The sequence below is a fragment of the Ovis aries genome, chromosome 8 (genome assembly GCF_016772045.2).
Source record: "Ovis aries strain OAR_USU_Benz2616 breed Rambouillet chromosome 8, ARS-UI_Ramb_v3.0, whole genome shotgun sequence".
In the NCBI taxonomy this organism is placed as follows: Eukaryota; Metazoa; Chordata; class Mammalia; order Artiodactyla; family Bovidae; genus Ovis; species Ovis aries.
Genome location: NC_056061.1, coordinates 36,771,458 through 36,791,919, shown reverse-complemented (window position 1 = coordinate 36,791,919; position 20,462 = coordinate 36,771,458). Strand labels below are relative to the sequence as shown.

General features: G+C 45.2%; 1 protein-coding gene across 1 annotated transcript in view; it reads right to left on the bottom strand.

Moving 5' to 3' along the window:
* The window catches only part of SIM1 (SIM bHLH transcription factor 1), a 75,053-nt gene that overhangs the window by 47,356 nt on the left and 7,235 nt on the right, over nt 1–20,462 (bottom strand). The window contains exons 3-9 of the mRNA XM_027972422.3: nt 16,790–16,872; nt 13,397–13,486; nt 12,779–12,887; nt 12,558–12,643; nt 11,632–11,831; nt 11,327–11,433; nt 10,555–10,702 (exon numbers count right to left, since the gene is read on the bottom strand). Of these exons, the coding sequence (XP_027828223.1) occupies nt 10,555–10,702; nt 11,327–11,433; nt 11,632–11,831; nt 12,558–12,643; nt 12,779–12,887; nt 13,397–13,486; nt 16,790–16,872 (823 nt within the window). The remainder of the gene's footprint in view (nt 1–10,554; nt 10,703–11,326; nt 11,434–11,631; nt 11,832–12,557; nt 12,644–12,778; nt 12,888–13,396; nt 13,487–16,789; nt 16,873–20,462) is intronic.

Genomic DNA, 20,462 nt, shown 5'->3' with positions numbered 1-20,462 from the left:
CCTCGCTAACCTTTCCAGGCAAGAGAGCACCTTCTCATCCCTCCTTCAGCTTGAGCAGACCATCATCTTCCAATCTCTCCAGGGCAAGACAATCTGGGAATTACCCTTTATAAGAGAAAAGCTTAAAATATTACAAAAACTTAAAATAATTAGTGACACTTTCTAAAAATGTAATAAATCTGCAAAGACTATTTTAACTCTAGAGAGATTCTTTAATTCACAATTTGTTGAGCTTCATAATCCTATCAGAAGTCAGCCCCCCCCCAAAAAAAAAAAAAAAAGAAGTCAGCCCCACAAAATACTCAAAAATCCCATTCAAAGCAGAACAGAGAGCTATTCAACATCTTTCCAACAGGACAGAAGTCAACCTGGGAACAGCTATTCTCTCTGCGGCTCAGGTAGTGAGATACACAGGACTTATCCCGGGTACTGTCCCTGTGAGTATTCAAGCTGGACTCATTAGCTGCAGTCAGTCACTTTGCTGCCAGTCATGACCTCTATACATACACACACACACGTGTGTGCACATGCACACACACACGCACACGCACACAGCTCTCTCCAGGGGCCCAGCTCCTTATCACCTCCACTCCCTCCCATCACCTAACCAGAGGGGAGTCTGACCTCCCCTACAAGCTTATCCCCCAGGGATGTCCGAACAGTCCTAAGGTACTTGGGGCCCTGTTCTTTCTAATGTGGGTGGAAACACATCCCTCCAGGAAGGAATCTCGGTTGTCAGTAAGCCAAGAGGGAAATCAAACTAGTCTACTGCCTGGCGCTTATTTCTTTTCCTGCAGGTATTGTCTGGTTCATTTTGATGTCCCCAGAATGTAGCACTGTGCCTGACACATTATAGGTGCTCAATAAATCATTTATAAATGCTTATAGATCCACTAGCCCTTACCAGCTGAAGGAGAGTCTCACAACCCTTTTCAGATGCATCAGAATGTTTGGTGACTTTTCATTCTTGGGTAACCCTCTGCCTTCCTGAGTTGTGCTGTCCCTCCTTCAGCCCAAAGACTCACAGACATTTATTCCATGTGTACAGGTAAGCCAAAAATTATTCTCTTTAACTTCACTGAAATAATCACCCTAATCACTCACACTTAACCCTTGTTACTTTGTAATCAGGCATAGTTCCAAGAACCTCACACATTATCTCATTTAATGTTCACAGTGACCCTCTAAGGTAGATTTAATCATTACCCGCATTTTACAGATTAAAAAAAAAGAAAGACAGTGAAGGTAGGCAATTTTTCCCATAGTCCCAGAATGGCATCATTGGGATTTAAATAGGCAATAGACCCAGAGCCCAAACTCTTAACTAATAAGCTATATTGCTTATAATAAAAGCTATATAATAAAAATGTAGTGACATTTCATTACACATGTTTCAAATATCTTGTAAAACATCCCTATGACTATCAGAGTTTGAAACAAGAAAGTAAGAAACCTAGGGGTTAGGCTGCATCATATTCTAACAGTAGAATTACAATGTCAAATGCAGCTTGAAGGAGGCTTTCCCCTCCTGCAATCTGGAACTGGCCACACAGGTTCTTTGCGCCTCTCTCTCCTCCAGTCTGCTGCTTTTTGTCATTCTAACGCACATCTCACATTTACTCCCTACAAATAATTTTTAAAATAGAACCATTACACCACTGTGGCACCACTGTATATTCATTTCAATAAGATTTATGTTTGATGCAGAATATTAACATCCCTTAAAATTTTTTAAATGGTGTTCTATACCTGGATGCTAAAAAAATATATTTTTATTACTAAAGTCAGATGAACATGTTGAAGATATACTAGCATTCATTTGGGGAAGGTAAGAGCCTTGGGGAAAACAGTTTCCTATCCTGATGGAATGCGCTCAGTTACATCAAGACAGTTCAGGTAAAAAGGTAGAGACACAAAGAAATTCAGCTTAGACAACAGCAGTGGACAAGCACAGTTGGATCAAATTGGAAGAGTGATAATATCACAGGAATGCTGCGGCTGCTAAGTTGCTTCAGTCGTATCTGATTCTTTGTGACCCCATGTGCTGTAGCCCACTAAGCTCCTCTGTCCACGGGATTTTCCAGGCAAAAATACTGGAATGAATTGCCATGCCCTTCTTCAAGGGATCTTCCTGACCCAGGGATTGAACCCGGGTCTCTTATGTCTCCTGCAGTGGCAGGTGGGTTCTTTACCACCAGCGCCACCTGGGAAGCCTGTCCCAAGAATACTTAATGGAAAAAAGAGCAATGGGACAAATGTGCAGAAGGCACTGTTTCATCTCAAAAGATCCCACCTCTGCTTCCAGCGCTTAAAATTCTACTCCTTTCCTGATAGCTCTACCCTTAAATTCTGTGCCCTTAGCAAATACTGCAAGTGGATCACATCATTTCAAACAGGCTAATCTGAGTGTTTAAATATTTAAGTGAAACTCTTATTTTGTCAACTAAATTGTAAACTACCCAAGAGAAGCCAAGACCTCTGCTTCATGTATATACCCAATAAATCACTGCAATCTGCCATACTCTGGAAAACACTGGTGAGGTAGCCATATCAGTCCATGGAGAGAGATGGGGAACACACAAAAGGCTCCACTAATCATCAACAGTACCAGTGTCATAGGTTTTATTCACTTTAAAGTATAATTACTGATTTGGTAAAATTGACATAACACTGGTTCCAACTAAACTAACTTCAGAAATCTGATTACAGTTTAATTTCTTAGAATGCACTTTTGCCCTGTAAAGCACCATTTCACCATGTAAGGCACTTAGGAAATGCTGGTTTACCTCTGTCCAAGCAGAAATCTCAGCTCCCTCTAGAACAGCAGTTCCCAGTCTTTTTGGTACCAGGGATTACTTTTATGGAAGACAATTTTATTTTCATGGACCTGGGGTGGGATGGTTTCAGGATGATTAAAGCACATTATATTTACTGTGTACTTTATTTCTATTATTATTATATCAGCTCCACCTCAGATTATCAGGCATTAGATCCCTAAAGGTGGGGACCCCTCATCTAGAAATTAACCACACTATTGAAGTTACCACACACAAAGAGCACAATGCTTGGAGGGGTATGAATGGAAGGACTGAGGAAGGGAAAGAAAATAGGCACTTAATTTGTGGATTCGAGGATTTTGAAATCCAAATTAAAGAGGGAATTATTCATCTTCTTTCAAAGTATATCAGTTGATGTCACATAGCTGGCAAGAGCTGAGCTACCAGGAAGTCCCTCAATAACAAGAATTAAGATATTGTCAGCATCTGCTTTCTGCCAGCTACTGTGCTATATGTATTTTCTCTTTTAATCCTTTTCAGTTCTTAAAAATGGCTTTCCAAGTGGCACAGTGGTAAAGACTCTGCCTGCAATGCAGGAGACTCAGGCTCAATCCCTGGGTCAGGATCATCCCTTGGAGGAAGAAATGTCAGCCCACTCCAGTATTCTTGCCTGGAAAATCCCATGGATAGAGAAGCATGGTAGGCTACAGTCCATGGTGTTGCAAACAGTCAGACACTACTGAGTGACTGAGCATGCAAGCCATCCTTAAAAAGTGTGTGCAAATGTCTCCATTTCACAGATGGGAAAACAGAGGATCAAAGGAGCAGAGCTGCACTCATAGTCTCACAGCTGTTGTGCAGCCATGCATGTTTGAACCCAGATACATCTGACAAAAAAGTCTGTGCCTTTCCCTTGCAGGTTGCTTCAAATTATACTGTGCTTTTAAAAAAGCAAAATCACAATTCCAGCGCAATATAACTTCCTAGAGTGAGGTCACAGATGGTAAACAGATGGCTCAGACTCAGGCCACAAATGTTGTCAATGCCCAACAAAAGCAGGTTCCTCTCTCGTGGCCCTTAGCTCTACCCTCACCATGGATCATCTCTCACCCCTTCCAGCTCCCTGGACCTTGGATGCCTATGGCAGAGAAAAAGGAAGTGGGAAGTTACTCCCTTAGACAAAGCAGAATGTTAAATTCCTCCATTCATAGGCTCTCAGATATTTCCAGGTTCCATCCGAACTCTAGCCAATCCTTTTTGCATGGTAGCTTAAACACAGACACCGGCACTTCAACCCAAATGAGCTTTCAATCACCACCTGCTCATCAGCAAGATGTCACAAGCCAATGAGAACAGAAAACAGAGAGGAAAGCCCTGGATAAGAGGAAGAAAGTAGCAGTCTTTTACTAAATTATCAAGATATGCATAATCCAAAAAAAGGAAATCAACTGTACTTCAATTTTTTTAAAAAAAGATACACATAATCCACCCCCCAATACATATCTGATATGAAACATAACAGTGTTTGCCTCATGACTACACTAAGTCAGAAGACAAATCATGCTTCTCTGGAATTCCAGTAAAGCCTTATTTGAATTTGTCCATCCATTCACATGTTTTTCCATGATGTGACTCAAAGATCAGAACCTTTTTCCCTCCGAACAGCCAGAGACGAGTTATCAGGCTGATCATTTAGTCAACACCAAGTGGCTTCCATCTAGGAAGTAAAGGGGAGGTCCTGTGAGTCAGTGCCCTCCAGGTCAGGATAACAAGACAGGAAAGAGGGAAAGCCAGAGAGGCCTGTGGAAGGGGAAGCAGCCAGGCAGCAGCACCACCAAAGGACCAGAGGATGACATACCTGCCCAGAGCATGCTGGGAAGTTCTCCATTCCCAGCCTCTGAACAGCGTCCCCAGGAGACAACCTTTTCTGCCATTCTCCTTCAAAACCAGAAAAGAGTCAGTGCTGCCCCTGCCCCAATGTCCACCTACTCTCTCTCTCTCTCTCTCTCTCTCTCTCTCTCTCTCTCTCTCTCTCTCTCTCGGAAATAGCCTGCTGCCACAGGAGGTAATTTAGTATCTGATGTGATTTTTTTTTTTTTAAAGGATGAGTTGGTTTGCCAATTCAATGACTTTCGTTTGTCAAGAACATACAATGTTAAACCTGGTTGTAGAAATGAAATAATTAGTAATATCAATTTTGTATCTATGTAATCAAAAAACAAACAATTCGATAAAGCAAAATGTTTGCAGGCCACATTTTTTTCTTACAAAATAAAAATGTCCTTAAGGGGAAAAAAGATACATCCTTAACTGAACGTCATTGAGAAGGCAGCACTGCTAATTTAACCCCCTAAACTGTCAATATCTATACTTATCAATACTTGTGAAGCAGCAACACAGAGGCAGTGTTTTGCTCCATCATGAGTTCAGATGAAAGCCTATCCAGAACTTGGGTAGCCTAAACCTGCAGGCCTTACTCATTTAAACCCATTCCTCTCTCCCAGACATTTTCTCCCAGCCCCCAACCCCATACAGAGAGCCAGGGGATACAGTCAACACTCCAGGCTTTAACCCTGGCTTCACCACTTACTCAACGGACCTGACCTCAGCTTCCTCACATAGGAAATGGGGAGTGTGATCCTGGCCCCAACCACCACACAGAGCTGTCAAAAAAACAAATGAAGTAATGAATGTGACAGCATTTTAAAGAAATGTGAATTCAACATGGGGAAAAATGTTGAGTATAAATGATGAATTCAAGACTACTTATGATCATTTTGACAAAAGAATTACAGTTAGTGAAAAGTATATGAAAGGTACGGAAGGTAAGATTATTTAAATGAGTACTGGTATTACGTACTGTAAAACTGACTAAGTGTCCCAGCTCTTTCCTTTACCAAATTGTTTTGGTAGTTATAAAATCACTATTAATTACTACTAACAGCTTTGATTGTCAAAAAATACTATCCACACAAATGTGACTTCAGTTTGTTTCTATGACAATTCAATTACATAACAAGTCCTTTGAAAAGGACAAGGGGTTTTGATGTTCAATTTTATCATAATAATAATTCAACACAATTAAGGGGCAATCCTGATTTGAGAGTATACATTGGTATACAATTATTATTTTTAATGATCAAAAACATTAAATCTATTCAACGAGTGCTCCATTGATCTGAGGCACAAGAGTAAATTACTTTACATTTTGATGTAGATTGCTAAGTCAAAAGGTGATTCATTTGACATTATCTGTAATATAAAAGGATGGTTTTGCTAACCAGAAAAATAAAGTCCATTTTTTATAACTACTCAAATTATTGGTCAAGTTTTTAGAATACATTTTTAAAAATTTCCTAGTAGTAACAACAATAATATCACTGGGCCTTTAAGTTTATTAAATTTTAAAAAAATTTTAAGTGCTCAGATTAACTCAACACTCAATACACTTGAAAGAGCAAACTAATATGAGCATGTTATGTTTACTGCTTTATGGTAAGGATACATAAGGTTTATATTCACAGAATATGTTAACACTTAAAAACCCTTTTTAATTATGAGAACAATGGTTTTATGCAAAGAAGAACAAAAATTATGGGATCTGCAAAAATTACAATGTAGATGTCCTCTTTGTCCCCCTTTCCCCATGAAGGAAGTATGGCTCCTTCACCATTTGCCCTAACTTTTCCACAAATTTACAAGATTATCAGTAGATAGCAAGTTATAAGGACCACTAATGTAAATTGTCTATATTTGTTCTGCCTTCTCTAACACTAAGATAGAAACTGCAACACAGAAAATTACCTTCTTCTATATGTTCAATGAATCACTCTAAAACAGGATGTTAGATTTTCCACTGAAACACTGTTCCATCCTAACCTTAGAAATAAACAGAGAAGTCTTCTTTACCCACAACAAAAATGGTTGAAGATATTAAATGTATCTGATTCCAAAATTACCAAATCACTCTCAAAAATCTTCTCTTTTACTTTCCAAGTGAAATATGAGCTTTTATTGCTTACAATTCACATTAGAAGTCTAGTTTAAAATACAATAACATTTTACTACTATATACTACAGAAAAGGACAAGGGGTTTTGATGTCCCCTCACAATATATAATCTATCAATCAGCTTAAATGAGATCACACATCAGTGAGTACTTGATGAATTTCAGTGGCAGTCTGTCTTTAATGGCATCAGTAGACTAGATCTCATGTATATTTTTGCAACCTTCTACACACTGTAATTTGAACACTTTAAATGTGCCATCATAAATGGTATAGTGTCTATGTAAGGGAATGTTATTTAAGGATGATGTATCATGATGTCTGTAGTTTATTTTAAAATGATTCAGCAGAGGAAAAAGTGCATACACAAATAGACACATAGGAAGAGAAAGACATAAAGCAAATATGGCTTATAGATGATGTGTATACGGTTATTCATTGTACTATTCTTTCAACCTTTTTGTATTTTTGAAAATTCTGTTTTAAAAGATTTTAAAGTGAGATTTTTATATCTTATTGGTTTATCCTTAAGAATAGATTATAAAAGTTTTGTTTTTAAAACATAAAGAGAATCAAGACCATTCATTTTTCTAGAAATTACTTTTCATAGTTTATTGGGTGTTCCACATTTTCAATTTTCTTCACATTGAGTATTAATGTTTTCCATCTGAACTGCCTATGAATAATTAATACTACTAATTAAACAAACTCAAGGAAATACAAATTCAAGAAAATTACTTAGGCTTTACACAGTATGCTCTTTTTCACTCTCTACGTTTCTCTAGACTTTGTCCACAAGTCACTGTTACTAGCTAGACACCAGCTCCATTCAACTCTCCTCTTGAAAATAATTAGGGAGTAAGGCTTTGTCAGCCTGTCATACTTAACACTTACTTCAAAGCCTGTGGGCACTCAAAGTTTATAGAAAGGTTTTTTTTTAAAAGCTAACAGGGTATGTGTGCCTTACAGAGAGTCATGAGCTGGTCAGGTTTTTGCTTTTTTTTTTCCTGTTTTGGGTTTTTTAGGGGGAGGGATAGCCCTTAATGAAGAGCTACACAAGCTTCATGGAACCTCAAAGACTCAGAGAAAAACTAAGAGAATTTTTAAAATTTAATCATAGTGTCTTCTTTTTTCTCCAGATTTTCAGAATATCAACATTTTGTACAGAGGTCATACAAAGCCAGTATAAGTACCACCTGCCTCTAAAATTCCTACATTCACTGTCACAGTCACTAATTAAAACAAGGTAACTGAATATTTCTATTCATCATTACTTTTGTTAGATAATAATGACTGATTTTTCTAGGCATATTTTAACTTGAACAATAAATTTACCATCAGGAAATCAGAAAAATGAGTTTCTCAGGAATGTAGCTCCCACCAAAATGTCACACTTTCATTTGACCAATGATTATCTAAAATTCTCTCTGCTTTCATGACATGAAAACCCCCTCACAATAAATGCTATTAAAATATCTAAATTTGGAAAACCTCTGGCCTGTCAAGTTATTTGGAGGGGCTTGTGGTTTGCCGTGTATTGTTTGAGATAGTGTGTTTGGAAGGAATTCACTTATCATTCTCAGGCTTCACAGAGAACTAGCCCTGAAAACAAATGTATGTGGTAGTTCACTGCTACCATAGAGAATCAATAGCCATCTATTTAATTTGCTAAGACAATGTAAATTAGTAACTTCCAGCCAGATGTGTGATATACACATCAAACAAACTGCAACCTGTTCATTATGAAAATCCTGTCAACACACACAGAGCCACTTGATGACATTCCATCTAAGGCAATTTCCACATTTACAGCCATAAAAATTGTTCTCAGAATTTTTATACAAAGAATTGGAGCTGAGACTCATAAAAGGGTAATCAATTTCAGCTTTTCATCTTGTGTGCTTCTGTATGTTTATTTCTCTTTTCATTCAGCAGTATAAAACATTCAGAAAATCGTATGCAATGCTATTTTTTCTTCTGTAAATCATTTATCCTCATTACATCTTTTTAATCTTATGTAAAGTTGGGAGCCTAATCCTGCAGCTCTGAAGAAGTGTGTAAAGTGAAGAATGACAGAGTCAACAAAAGAAAGAAAGTACACTTGCCCACCAGAAAACAAAACAGAATATTTCAAAATGACTCTAAACATAAATTAAGTTTACCCATTGGGAGGTCCAACTTGCATTCTGATCATTTATATGGGGCTGTGTGACTATATACCCTGCTGTTTGATAAAAAATTATTACTAACCACAGGCACCCACCAGAGAACAGAGTGTATGTATAATGCTCGTGATGTCTCAGACATACAAAGCACCTTCTTAAAGAATGTCCGTTTCCTTTCCATGGTAAGCAGACATAATTTTTCACTCTAATACTTCTGCTTCACAAAGTGGCTTGTTTTATGAATTATATTTTGCCGTTTTCTCTTATGTTTATCTTAATAATGTGAAAAGCTGCATTTATTAAAATAGATGGTTTTGTACCCCAAATATTGGTATGTTTTCTGCTCTGTATTAAAATCCACAGCCTTCTTGTTATTACAAAAACTTAACAGTATCCATTTCAATACCATTTACTAAAATGAAAGAAAGAAAAAGTTTCTTAATCACCAGCTATTTTTCTTGAATACTGAATCCTCATTTAAGCCAAATTCATTTTCCAAGCCTACTGAATTAAATTTTATTGTAAAACAGGGCAGAGTAAATAATCTTATCGCCAAGCATAATATTTCCAACTACTACATTTTTAATTTGCTAAGTTAAAAGAACATGAAATTAATCTATTCCTCATGGCCAATAGTATAGTCTGATTCAAGATAGCACCCTTTAACCAACATTTTAATGTCAAAATAGCATTCCTACTAAGTGCTCAGTATGTCAATGCTTCCAAAGTAAATAACTGCTCAGGCTCTCTAAAATCACAAGAATTTCAACCTGCACTAAAATATGAAAAACAACAACAAGAGATAACTGCACACAAAAGGGTTCTTCATAAAGGCTTCAACGCTAAGCAATTCTACTTTCACAAACATTATACAGAATTTGTTTTCTTCACCAGTGGTATACCAGGACATGTGATCAGCCTACAGGGCCACATTGGCAAACCAAAACGATTATTGTTTCTAGAGAGACTAAGGCTCCAGTGTGGTCACCTGGCCGCCCTGCCAGTCTCATCCACAGGTGGCTTCCAGGCCGGTTCTTCACCTAGAGAGGACAGGGCAACAGAAAGGCCCTGCCACGACTTGCAGCCCTAGCTCCCATGGCGTCTCTTCACTTCCTAGAGGTTCAAGTTAGACCCTCCTGGTCACTTAAACCCTCTTTGTGGTTCAGGGAGGAATCACTCTCAGAACTCTGAACTTTGATTGGAGACTCTGGTTAAAATTAAGCACTTCAAACCCAGCTTTGAAAAGTGAAACAGATGTCCTGTTTGTTCACTATAAATGGCTCAGTACATAGGACCCTTCTCTCTCTCACTCCCTCCCTCCCTTCCTCTCTCTTCCTGCCATATTAAATTTTATTTAAGAGTGCGCTTAAAAGGTTAAAAAAGAGAGAGTAGAAATCAAAAAATAGACTGTGAAGGGGAAAACTCCTAAACCTTTCTCTGGAACATAAGGACCGCTCTTCATGATGATGAAAGTGCTAGAGCTGTCACCTCCCAGCGCAGTCAGTGCTCGGGGTCAAAACCAACCCTACCCAGTGGACCCCAGCCTCGCCTGAGGAGACCAGGGTCGCCTGCAGTGGGCCACGGAGTCCCAGACGTGCACTCACGTGAGGACGTAGTTGACGCTGACGATGCAGTGCGGCCTGGACGAGCGGCTGTTGTGCACGATGGTCGCATAGCTCTGCACCCACACCCAGCCGCCGTGCTTCGCCAGGAACCGGTAGTATTTGGTGGTCACCTGCCCCTTTACCAGCACTGATGGAGAGACAGAAGACGGCTCGTGGTGAACAGACTTGCTCCTGAATCGGCCCAAATGTTATCCCTGGCGGTGGGGAGTGCAGGTCCCCAGGGAGCCCTAAGAGCTGCACCCAGGCAGGAGGGAGAGACATCCAGAACATTCCCAAACGAACAATTCGTCCTGTCGAGCTGCATTGAGTCCTCCGGTCCCTCAAGATTTAAAAAAGAGGGGAACACTTAAAAGTTGGGGGATTCTCGAGACTCGACATTCTAACTATAGAAGGTCAGGTGTGGGCATCAACTCCCGGATGCTCACATTCCCTGTCCCAGGAGATTAAGCTCAAAGCAAAGTTGTTTCAAAGCTAAAGTGAGTCAGTGCGAGCTCGAGCCCAGTGGGGAAGCCTTAGATTCCATTTCCATCTTGGGGGAGGGGAGGAGGTGGAACAAGACCTTCCTGGGAGAACTTCACCCGGGAACTCAGAAACTCCCTCGGCCTGCAGGAGGCCCGGGGATGATTAGGGAGATGAGCTGGGGCCAGTACTGGGGCAAGGCGCGCTGGGCCTCTCCTAGCAACACCACCGCCCCTTCCCCTTACCAACACCGTCCCGCCCCCACCTCCCGCCCGGCAAGGTGGCGTCTTACGCAGGTGGTGGGCGCAGCGCAGGTGGAAGGTGTCGCAGCCGTGAACGTGGTGATACAGAGTCTTCTCAATCAGGTCCTGAGGTTCGTACCCTGTCAGCTCCGCCACTCTGCGGAGAGTAACCCCACCGGATGAGCGCGGGTTGCGGGACTGCCCCCACCGCGAACAGCCACCTCAGAGCTGTGCCCATCCTCAATTCTCAGGGCCCCCTCAGTCACCTCATCCACAAAATGGGTCGACGAGGGGCTCTCGGCGACTGAGCTGGGCCGCCCTCCCGCTAGGGGGGACTCTGGCCCTGACCACCCACCTGGAGTCCAGGAAGATGAGCTTCATGTCCAGGCTGGCGCGGAACATGAACATGTTGCTGTGCAGTTTGATCTCCGTGACGGCGCTGGGAGGCAGCGAGTGGCCCACGGCCACCAGGCCCACGTTCTGGTAGCAGCCATCGAAAGGGGACATGTCCAGGCTGTACTGGCGGATCTTCAGGTAGCCGCTGCAGTGAATGACCTGAGGCGGATGGGGAAGGCCGGAAGCTCAGCCACAGGCAGGAAACACCCCAAAAAGGTGGAAAAGGGACTGAAACATTTGCAGACTTTTCTCGGCCACAAACGCCTGTGCCCCACAGCCGGTGCACTGAAGTGTCCACAGTTATGGGGCTCCCACGTGTCTCAAGGGACTGACGGTCCTGCCCCAGTGGACTCATTTAAGAGCTGATGAAAATGCAGAGGTCTGAGCCCGCCCAACCCTAATACATTCAGATCGCCAAGCGGGGCTCTGGGATCTTCATGTTCGCTGCCATTAAACAAGAAAATCTTGCATTCCAGCTAAACCTCTGGTTCTTAACCTCTGGCGGGGGAGGGGGCAGAATCTGTCTCTATGAGTAAACTCTTCGAATCTACCGAACTGTTTCAGATGCTTTACACATCCCTAAGGTCCATTACCAGTCCGAGGTTAAGATCCCCAGCGTTCAAGGCAGTATTCGAACCCACTGAGACGTAAGCAAGCTTAAAACACAGTCTCCAGCTGTTCACAAAGTTTAATGGCCCTTGCCACGCGCCCGTCACAGCGGCGCTGTGACGTTTGGGGCTGGGGCGGGGGAGAGCCGTCCAGGGTAGTCCTGGCTGCAGGAACCCCTCTCCCCGCCCTCACGAGCCTCCAGTCCTGCCCCCTTCGCCCGCACGCTGCTCGCTGGGCGCGGCCGCCAGGAGGCGTGGATCTTTCTCAGCCACGCACCTTGTAGCCGCCGCAGGTGAGGCCCGCGTTCCTCTTGGCCAAGACGCACTTCATCCTCAGGAAGAAGGAGCGCTCGATCTCGTACTCTGCGGGGGGTGGGGTTGGGGTGGGGAGCACGTGAGAAAAGCGGCGGCGCCACGGTCCCTGCCATAGCTAAAGGAGAAACAGCTGGCAGCTGACTGCGATGGGTCCCCGGTGTCGCTCGCACGCGGCTGCCTTACCCTGGACGAAGTGAGAGTGGTAGGGTTGATGGGCCGTGAGCACCGCTGTCATCTCGTCGTGGTCCGCCGGGTGGATGTATTCGTAAATGCTGTTCCCGGTCAGCTCTACCTGTAAAGAGGTGGGTATCACCGTCTCCGAGGTGGTGGGACGTCCCACGGAGGGGCTGAAAGATTGAGCCAGGGGGTCTGCAGGGGACAGGAGCCTCAGCTCCAGAGCTGATCCTGAGTTCTAATTCCAGTTCTGCCTGCTACCTATTGCAACCTATCTAAGCCTCAGTTTCCTTATCTGTGAGAGGAAAGAATAACAATAGTAATTATAGTAACAGTAGCAGTAGTAATAGTAACAGCTTCCTGGCAATCTGAAAAAGACATCATGACATAAATATGTAGCCACCTCCCATGGTCTTTGGTTTAAGCTATAGCTGCTGGAAAAGGCAGCCAAAAGGGCTTGGGGTGAATGCTAAAGGACAATTAGAGGAAGGGGAAGATCCAGACCTCCTGCCAACTGAGATGTTTTCAGTCCTAGAAACACATAGAAACGCTTTGGGAAAGTCCCACTCCCTGCCTCCAGCCCTGGCTGTAAATATTGAAGGCTGGAGGTGTGGACCACTCACCTACCTGAGAAAGACCCAGGTGGACTGAGGCTGTCTCAGAGATGTACATGATCTTCCCATCTGGGGCCACCACAAAGATGAAACCATCCAGAGTCTGCGGAGACAGAAACCATTGAATGGAGAGCCCTCTGGGCCGTTGGGAGAAATTGGGGGTGGGGGGGAGTGATACAGAAGTACAGAGAGATGGAGTAGACAGAAGCTAGCAGGAAGGAGGGAAAAAAAAAAAACAAAAAAACCTCTAGCCACAAGAGTTCTTTTGTTTATTCCAAATTTGTAAGCATGGAGGAAGTGGTGGGTGAAGCTACTGTCCTCCAAGACTGAGGATTCAAGAAATGAACAAAGCAGACATATCTACACATACACAAACATTCTGGGGGAAAACCATAGCCTGTGATAAGAGGTGGGATGGGTACTAAGAAAACCAGAGGTTTCCTGTGTCAGTCTTGGAGAGTTTCATGGTGGGACATTCTATAATGGAAAGCGTGCTAGTGGGGTTTGGGGAACAGTAGGCACTGGGAGATGTGGAAGGGCTGGCAGTCTGAAAAGTTTGTAGACAGAAGGCAGTTGGCCAGTGGCTCTGGAAAGAGTCCAGGAGAGGGGGATTTAGGAGATGAGAGTCTTTCGGGGCAGCAAGTCCACACAGCAGTGCTACAGAGTATATGTGCACGTTTACACTGATGTAGCAAACTGACAGGCTCTCCACGAAGAAATATCTTAGACTTTCACCATTTCATTATCTTTGTGAATAAGGCTTCAGTCCAGGTGGTGGAGCATCAGGATGAGTCAGATCCTGCTCTCAAGGAGCCGGAAATGTATAAGGGACAACAGACCTAAAGCCGATATAATGACCATACAGCTGAATGGACAGTGCTGTGAAGGACTAGAGGCTGAGTAGCCTGAGACCTGGGGAAAATCAGAGTGGTCAGAGAAGCAGAATTTAGAAGAGCTGTCTGAGCAGAACCTTGAAGAGGAAGCCTGAATATGAAGAGGGAAGAAGGTCATCCTAGACAGAAGAATAACATATAGAAAGCAGGCACTGGGGGAGAGGAGAGGATGCATCTGGTGTATTCAGGCATGAAAAGTTTGGTGTACCAGAGATGAGGCTGAGGAAATACACTGGTGCTGGATTGTTGGAGAGTTTGGGATGTCATTCTGAGGAATTCAGAGATGCTTTGCAGGTATCAGGTTCCAACAGAGTAGGGAAATAAATAGCAGGCTTAAATGTAGATGTGTTGGTAGTGTTTTTTGTTTCATTTTTCTGGCAGAATGTGGACAGTGACCTATAGGAGGAAAGAGGGGAGATGAGGAAATCAGGGATGGTCAAGCCTCAACTTGGTGGTTCAAGGAAGACAGAGTAGGGAAAGAGTCTAAGATGATCCTGGCTGTTGTGGAATTTGTGGTGGCAGAAAGAGAAGCTGAGACTGAGTTCAAGATCATTGAAATTTACAGAGGCATGGTGAGTTTTAGTATGAGTGGAAGTCTGGAAGAAGGAGATAGTGAGTTCTTGTCTTGGGCATGCTAAATTTCAGGTATAGGCAGATTTCCATTTGGATGTGTCCAGATGGCAGCAGGAAATAAAGGTCTGTTGCTCAGGAGAGGGATGTCTAGACAAGAAGTCATGCAAATGTGGGGAAAGGAGTTGATATGGTAGTGTTGGCTGAGATAACCCAGGAAGCCTTGAAGCTGTAAGAGGAGAAACAAAGCTGGAGCCTTGGGGAAATGCCAGCATTTATAGTCAAACAGTGGTGAGAAAACCTAGACTAGCAAGCAGAGAAGGGGAAGAATCCAGGAAAATGTGCTACTTTAGAGACTAAGGGAGAGGCAGAACGTCAAGTAAGCCATGTCACCTCCATCCAGTCTTTGCCCAAATGTCACCTTCCCAGTGAGGTCCTCTGCAACTGTCTTACCACTAAAAACAGCCCTCTTCTTCTTCACCTTCTTTTTCTCCATGGCACCCACACCACTGTCTTACTATGCAGTGCACCTGAGTGGATTTGCAAGGCTGCTCTCCTTAGAATGTCAGTTGCATGAGGCCAGAGCTTTCTGCCTGGCATGCAACTGGCCCTCCTGTGTTTGTGGAATGAACGAGGTCAGGTAAGATAACAGATGAACATCTTATGCTGAACAGCAAAATACAGCCTGTGCAGAGCACACCTTCTAGGAGAGAAGCCATACTGCAGAGGTGTCGGAGTAAGGAGAGCTGGGTAAGCCATGGAAACTGAGAGGATCACTAAGTCCTGTGAGGAGTCTGGGATGAAGATGAGGGAAAACATTGGGCGAGGACTAGAAGGGGTGACTGTTTGGGTTGTGCTGTCTTGTTTATATTGATGAGGAAAGTTAGCTGGGAATATGGAGGGATTTCGGAGGGGGTCAGTTGCTGAGAGACAACCGATGAAAGTTGTCCCCGAGAAAGGGAAGAGATAGTGCCTTTTAGTTAAATTCAGGGCTGTGGAGGCCACACCTGGAAGGGAATGCTCACACAGGGCCTCTCTTTGCCCTATGAAACTAAAATCTCTTTTGGCCTCTGGGATTGAAGGAGGAACTGAATAGTGATGAGACTGGAAAGGCCAGGCCACTCCTGCCATGAGACGCTAAGCATGCCTGGCCAGGGAGGGGGAACCATCTGAGAGTCTCCAGTCTGATGCTAAGGCTCCCACGTGAGGAGCTTTGGTGGACTTGAATAACAAGAATAAAGGGGTGCAGGGTGGGGTACAAGTGTCAAGCCTAAAAATTCAACGGGGAGTTTTACTATTTTAAATATTTGCTAGGTGACTTACTCTGGCAATGGACAATTTCAAACGGTGTACACTGCAAACAACGTGGTAATGGGCACCTCCACAATGGATAAACTCATTACCTGGGGAGGTATGTGTGCTACCCCGAGGGTCCCTGCACAGCCTGGCAGGGCTGGGATGAGGGCGCCTGGAGAAAGGAAGGAGCCCCAGAGCTACAGGAAGCAGATGAAACGAGTTGTGGTCGCAGCTGCACCCGAAATGTGTAGGCTTAAAGTACTGACGGGCATTTCTACCAGATCCCGGCTATTTCTGGGATAAATTCTTCATTTCGGACGGTTGTGCAGCCGGGCTTCGGCAGCTTGGCCCGAGGGCTGCTGTTCCCTCTTCCGAGTGGTGTCGGATGGTGCGCCCTCCCTCTGTTCAGCCGTCCTGACTGTGGCCTTAAAGGGCTCCCCTCCAAACCCAACGCGCCTATCGTCACCTGCTCCTCCCTCTCCACCTGGCCAGGAGACTTCCACACCCAGCGAGGTCAGAAGCCTAACATTTTAACTTTATAAGGAGTCATAGGGACCGCGTGTGAGACGGCCATCTTCGGACAGTTTCCCATTTTCTGGGGAACAGGAAGCCTGGCTCCGGCCCTCGCACACGTGCCGCGTCAATACCTGGAGCAGGTGCGAGCCCAGTTCTCGGCCGACGTTGTCCAGGGGGCTGGTCCTACTCGAGTGGCCCCACGCCTCGCCGAGCCCTGTGAAACACAGAGACACCCTTAAAAGATGCACTCCGACCCGGCTGGCGGTTTGAGAAGTAGTTTAGTGGGTCTGTCACCCAGGCAAGCTTTCACACACAACCGGACACCGTCCGGGCTCCCTGCCTACCTGGACCGCGGAAACCCATGGAGTCAACTGAGGCTCCGCCCTCTCAACTCCAAAGGAGTTTAACAGACGTCAGACTCCCGCTCCCTCTGCATGACCGGCCCCGGCTTCTCAGGAAGGACAGGGTCCTGGCTGAGCGCCCCACTCACCCACCCCGGCAGCACCCCAAGTGGCCTCTTTTGAGGGCACTCTGTGCCCAGAGGGGCCCAACACAACAGCAGAGCGGTAACTTTTGTGCAGGTTCACTAGTGTGCTTAGAAGGGCGAGGGACACTACTCACCCCAAGTTTCATCATCCTTATCACGAGGCCGAGGGTGTCCACACATTCAGCGAATACCGCGGCCTGCCCAGAAAGACCTGAGACTGCGGGCCAAGGCCCGCTCCTCCTGGTGGGCTTTCTGATTGGCTGCGGGGCTCTCCAGCCCTTTTCCTCCCCTTGGCCTCTGACTTTAAAACGCTTCGGAAAAACTCGTTTGCTTGGGGATGGCTTCCAGCACCAGCTACCCTCTGCAACCCTTCCTCTGCCTTTCCTCTCTCTCCTAGCAGCCCCCACTTAATGCGTCCTAACCTCAGGTCCCCACCCTCACCCGAAGAAAAACCCAGGAGCTTTTCTGAAAGCCACTTATTTTCAGGTGCTAACACCATCTTACAATATTTACGTCCCATTTTGGACATAGGGAATCACTCCCCTTCTCTAATTCCCCGGCATCAACTACTAACAAAGACTGCCCCTTCCTGTCCTTGATGCTATCACCTTAAGCTCTCTCCAGGCTTTGCCACAAATCAGTTCTCTGGTGATGTCTTGAAAAATAAACCTCCCTGTATGCCCGTGGCTCATTTTTCAAAATTTAATATGGAGTTTGCTATGGTACCTGTTTTCAGGAAGAAAATGAAAAATTAGACAGAAGAAACTTGCAGAGGTTAAACTACTTATGGGTAATATCTTTTAACAATGTTGCTGCTGAAATTAACATAACTGGGTAGTCCAATTCTTTTATGCTTCCAACCACTGAACAAGGTTAAACGTGATAAAAATTGGGGGGGGGGGTGGAGGGGATAATTTACTGAATTACTGCTTTTATGGGACAAATCACTATGAAGTACCCAATAACAAACACTCCCATTGTAAATGGGGGTGGGGGCGGATCTTTCAGAATAAAACACAAGAGTTGGGACTCAAAGCGGCTTCCGAAGCAGGCGATCAAAACTGTGGTAACGAGTAACCGTGAGCGCCCCTTAAGCTCGAATCGGGTTTTTCTGGGTGTTTGCACATCTAAATAAATCTAACGATTTCCCCACCGCTCTGCAAACACTGATCCGCCCCCACCAACCCCCACCCTCGCCGGGACTCCTCTCCCTTCCTCGCGTTGGGCAACTCCTCCTGATTCTTCCTCCCTCCCCAGAGTGACTCCACTGCCCTGATTCCTGCGGTCCTCCTGGACCTTTCCGGAGGGCCCTGCCAGAGCAGCCGGCACACACACAATCCTTCCTTCGCCTTGCTACTTTCTCTTAGCTCCTGCCGTCTGAGTCAAGCTCTATTCCTTGGTTTCACCCCCATCACACATACCCAACCAGAAGTGGCGGGAGGGTGTAGTCGAGGAGGTCGCACGGGGGAGTGGGGAAAGGATCCTGCCGGGAGAGCCCGGGACTCGGGTGGCGCTGGCCCTTTGACGCTGGGGCCCAACGGAGGCCTGAAAGCCCTGAGCTTCCTGGGACGAGGGGCCGGGCGCTCGGCGGGCAGGGAGCTGGCCGCAGCCGCCTTGCGTCTGGGACTGTGCCTTCCGCAGCTCCCCGAAGGGTGTGAAACTTGCTCGTGGAGCCAACAAACGCTTTATTCTAAAATTACTAAGGTTCTCCAAAGCGGCTGGGGACACCCGGGAGCCGCCTCCCGACCAGAATCATCTGAAACCCCCTCCCCGCGAGCTGAGCTCAATGTTGAGTACGGGTTCCGAACTCCCGGCGCCAGCCTCGGCTGGTTGTGGTCTCTGGGGGCGGCCTCATTATTATGCGCCTACGAGGGAAAAGTAAGACTTCCCTGCAGGTTAATAAACAGCCGGGCCGAGCACAGGGTGACAGGAGCCTCCCGCGCCCTCTCCTGTACCCCCCACCCCCTCACCTTTTAAGGAACCTTTTGCTTTCACGGAGCATTGCCTTCTCTCCCGTTCCCGGTTGAAACCTCCCGCACACGGTCGTGTCTGGGTTAATGTTTTATAAAGAACTGGCTGCCTTCCTCTACCTGTCTGGCTTCTCTGACCTAAGATCAGGGCTCTGAGCTCTCCTTTCAGCCGGCCCAGGACACCTTCCAAGCCCGGGGCATGGGTTTCATCTCTCAAAAAGCCGGGGGTAGAGTGGAAGCAGAGACCCCTCTCCCTGGACCCCGTCACCTTCCTCCCGCACTGACGCGCTCCCACCCCCCAGTTTCTGTTGGAGAGGGGGGTAAGCCGAGATTTCGTTTCTGCACTTGACCTACCGCAGAAAATTCGCAAATCCTTTGATTGTCTGTTTAAAATGAGGAGGAAACCAGCTCCCTTTGCGGCAGGATTACAGTGGGAACAAGATCTAAAGATTCTCTTGTAATTCGGTGAGGCCGAGGAACAGGGTTTTGCAAAGGAGAGAAGGAGCTCTGCGAGGGAGGCGATAACTAAATCGGGTTTTAGACAAAAGGATTTTCCCCAGCTAAAGTGGCCGAAGACAAAGGAAAACATAATCTATTTTGGAAGATTTCCAAGATATGCCACATTAACCTTAGCAGATAAATTTTTCTTCTCCCCGCCCCCCTCCCCTTAAAGTCTGGTTTATCATATTTACATAAGTAGTATTAGAAGGGATGTATCTATTATGGATCTAAAGGACTAGCTCACATTTCACGTGAAACCCCGGGCGAAGTTTCACTGTTGCTTTACCCTCAGTGCGCCGTTGAGCCATTTCCATTTAAATACCCCCTGACCCAAGGATTACCTCAATGGACTGACTGCACGGGTTTTGTAATTTCCTGAAAATGAGATTTCGATTTATAAAACAAGAAACCAATTAGTAACCAAATGAGGCGAAGTAGATCCACTAAAATTGACCTAATCCCACAGGCACAATTTAGGCCCGTTCTTGGCGAATGAATGATGAGCCCCAGTCTAGAGTGAGCCCAAAGCATCATCCAGCTGTGTTATTGCAAGCAGCAAAAATAAATTGATCGAGCTTTTCCTTCGGAATGAGTTTCATACCCTTGACAAAATATAGATTGCAGACCAGGTATCTCCTCCTTCACCCAGTCAGGAAGAGGAGGAGGAGAAGAGCTTGTTTTACAGTTTCGCGCCCCCCTCCCCCCGCCCCCTTTAATAAATACAGTATCTCAATAGAAAGGTGTTCTCCTTGTAGCCCTTCCCAGAAACCTTCAATTCTTGGATGACAGGGAGCTGTCCCGTGACCTGACCACAACTTGGTGACTGAGACGGGAAAAGCCCTCCGA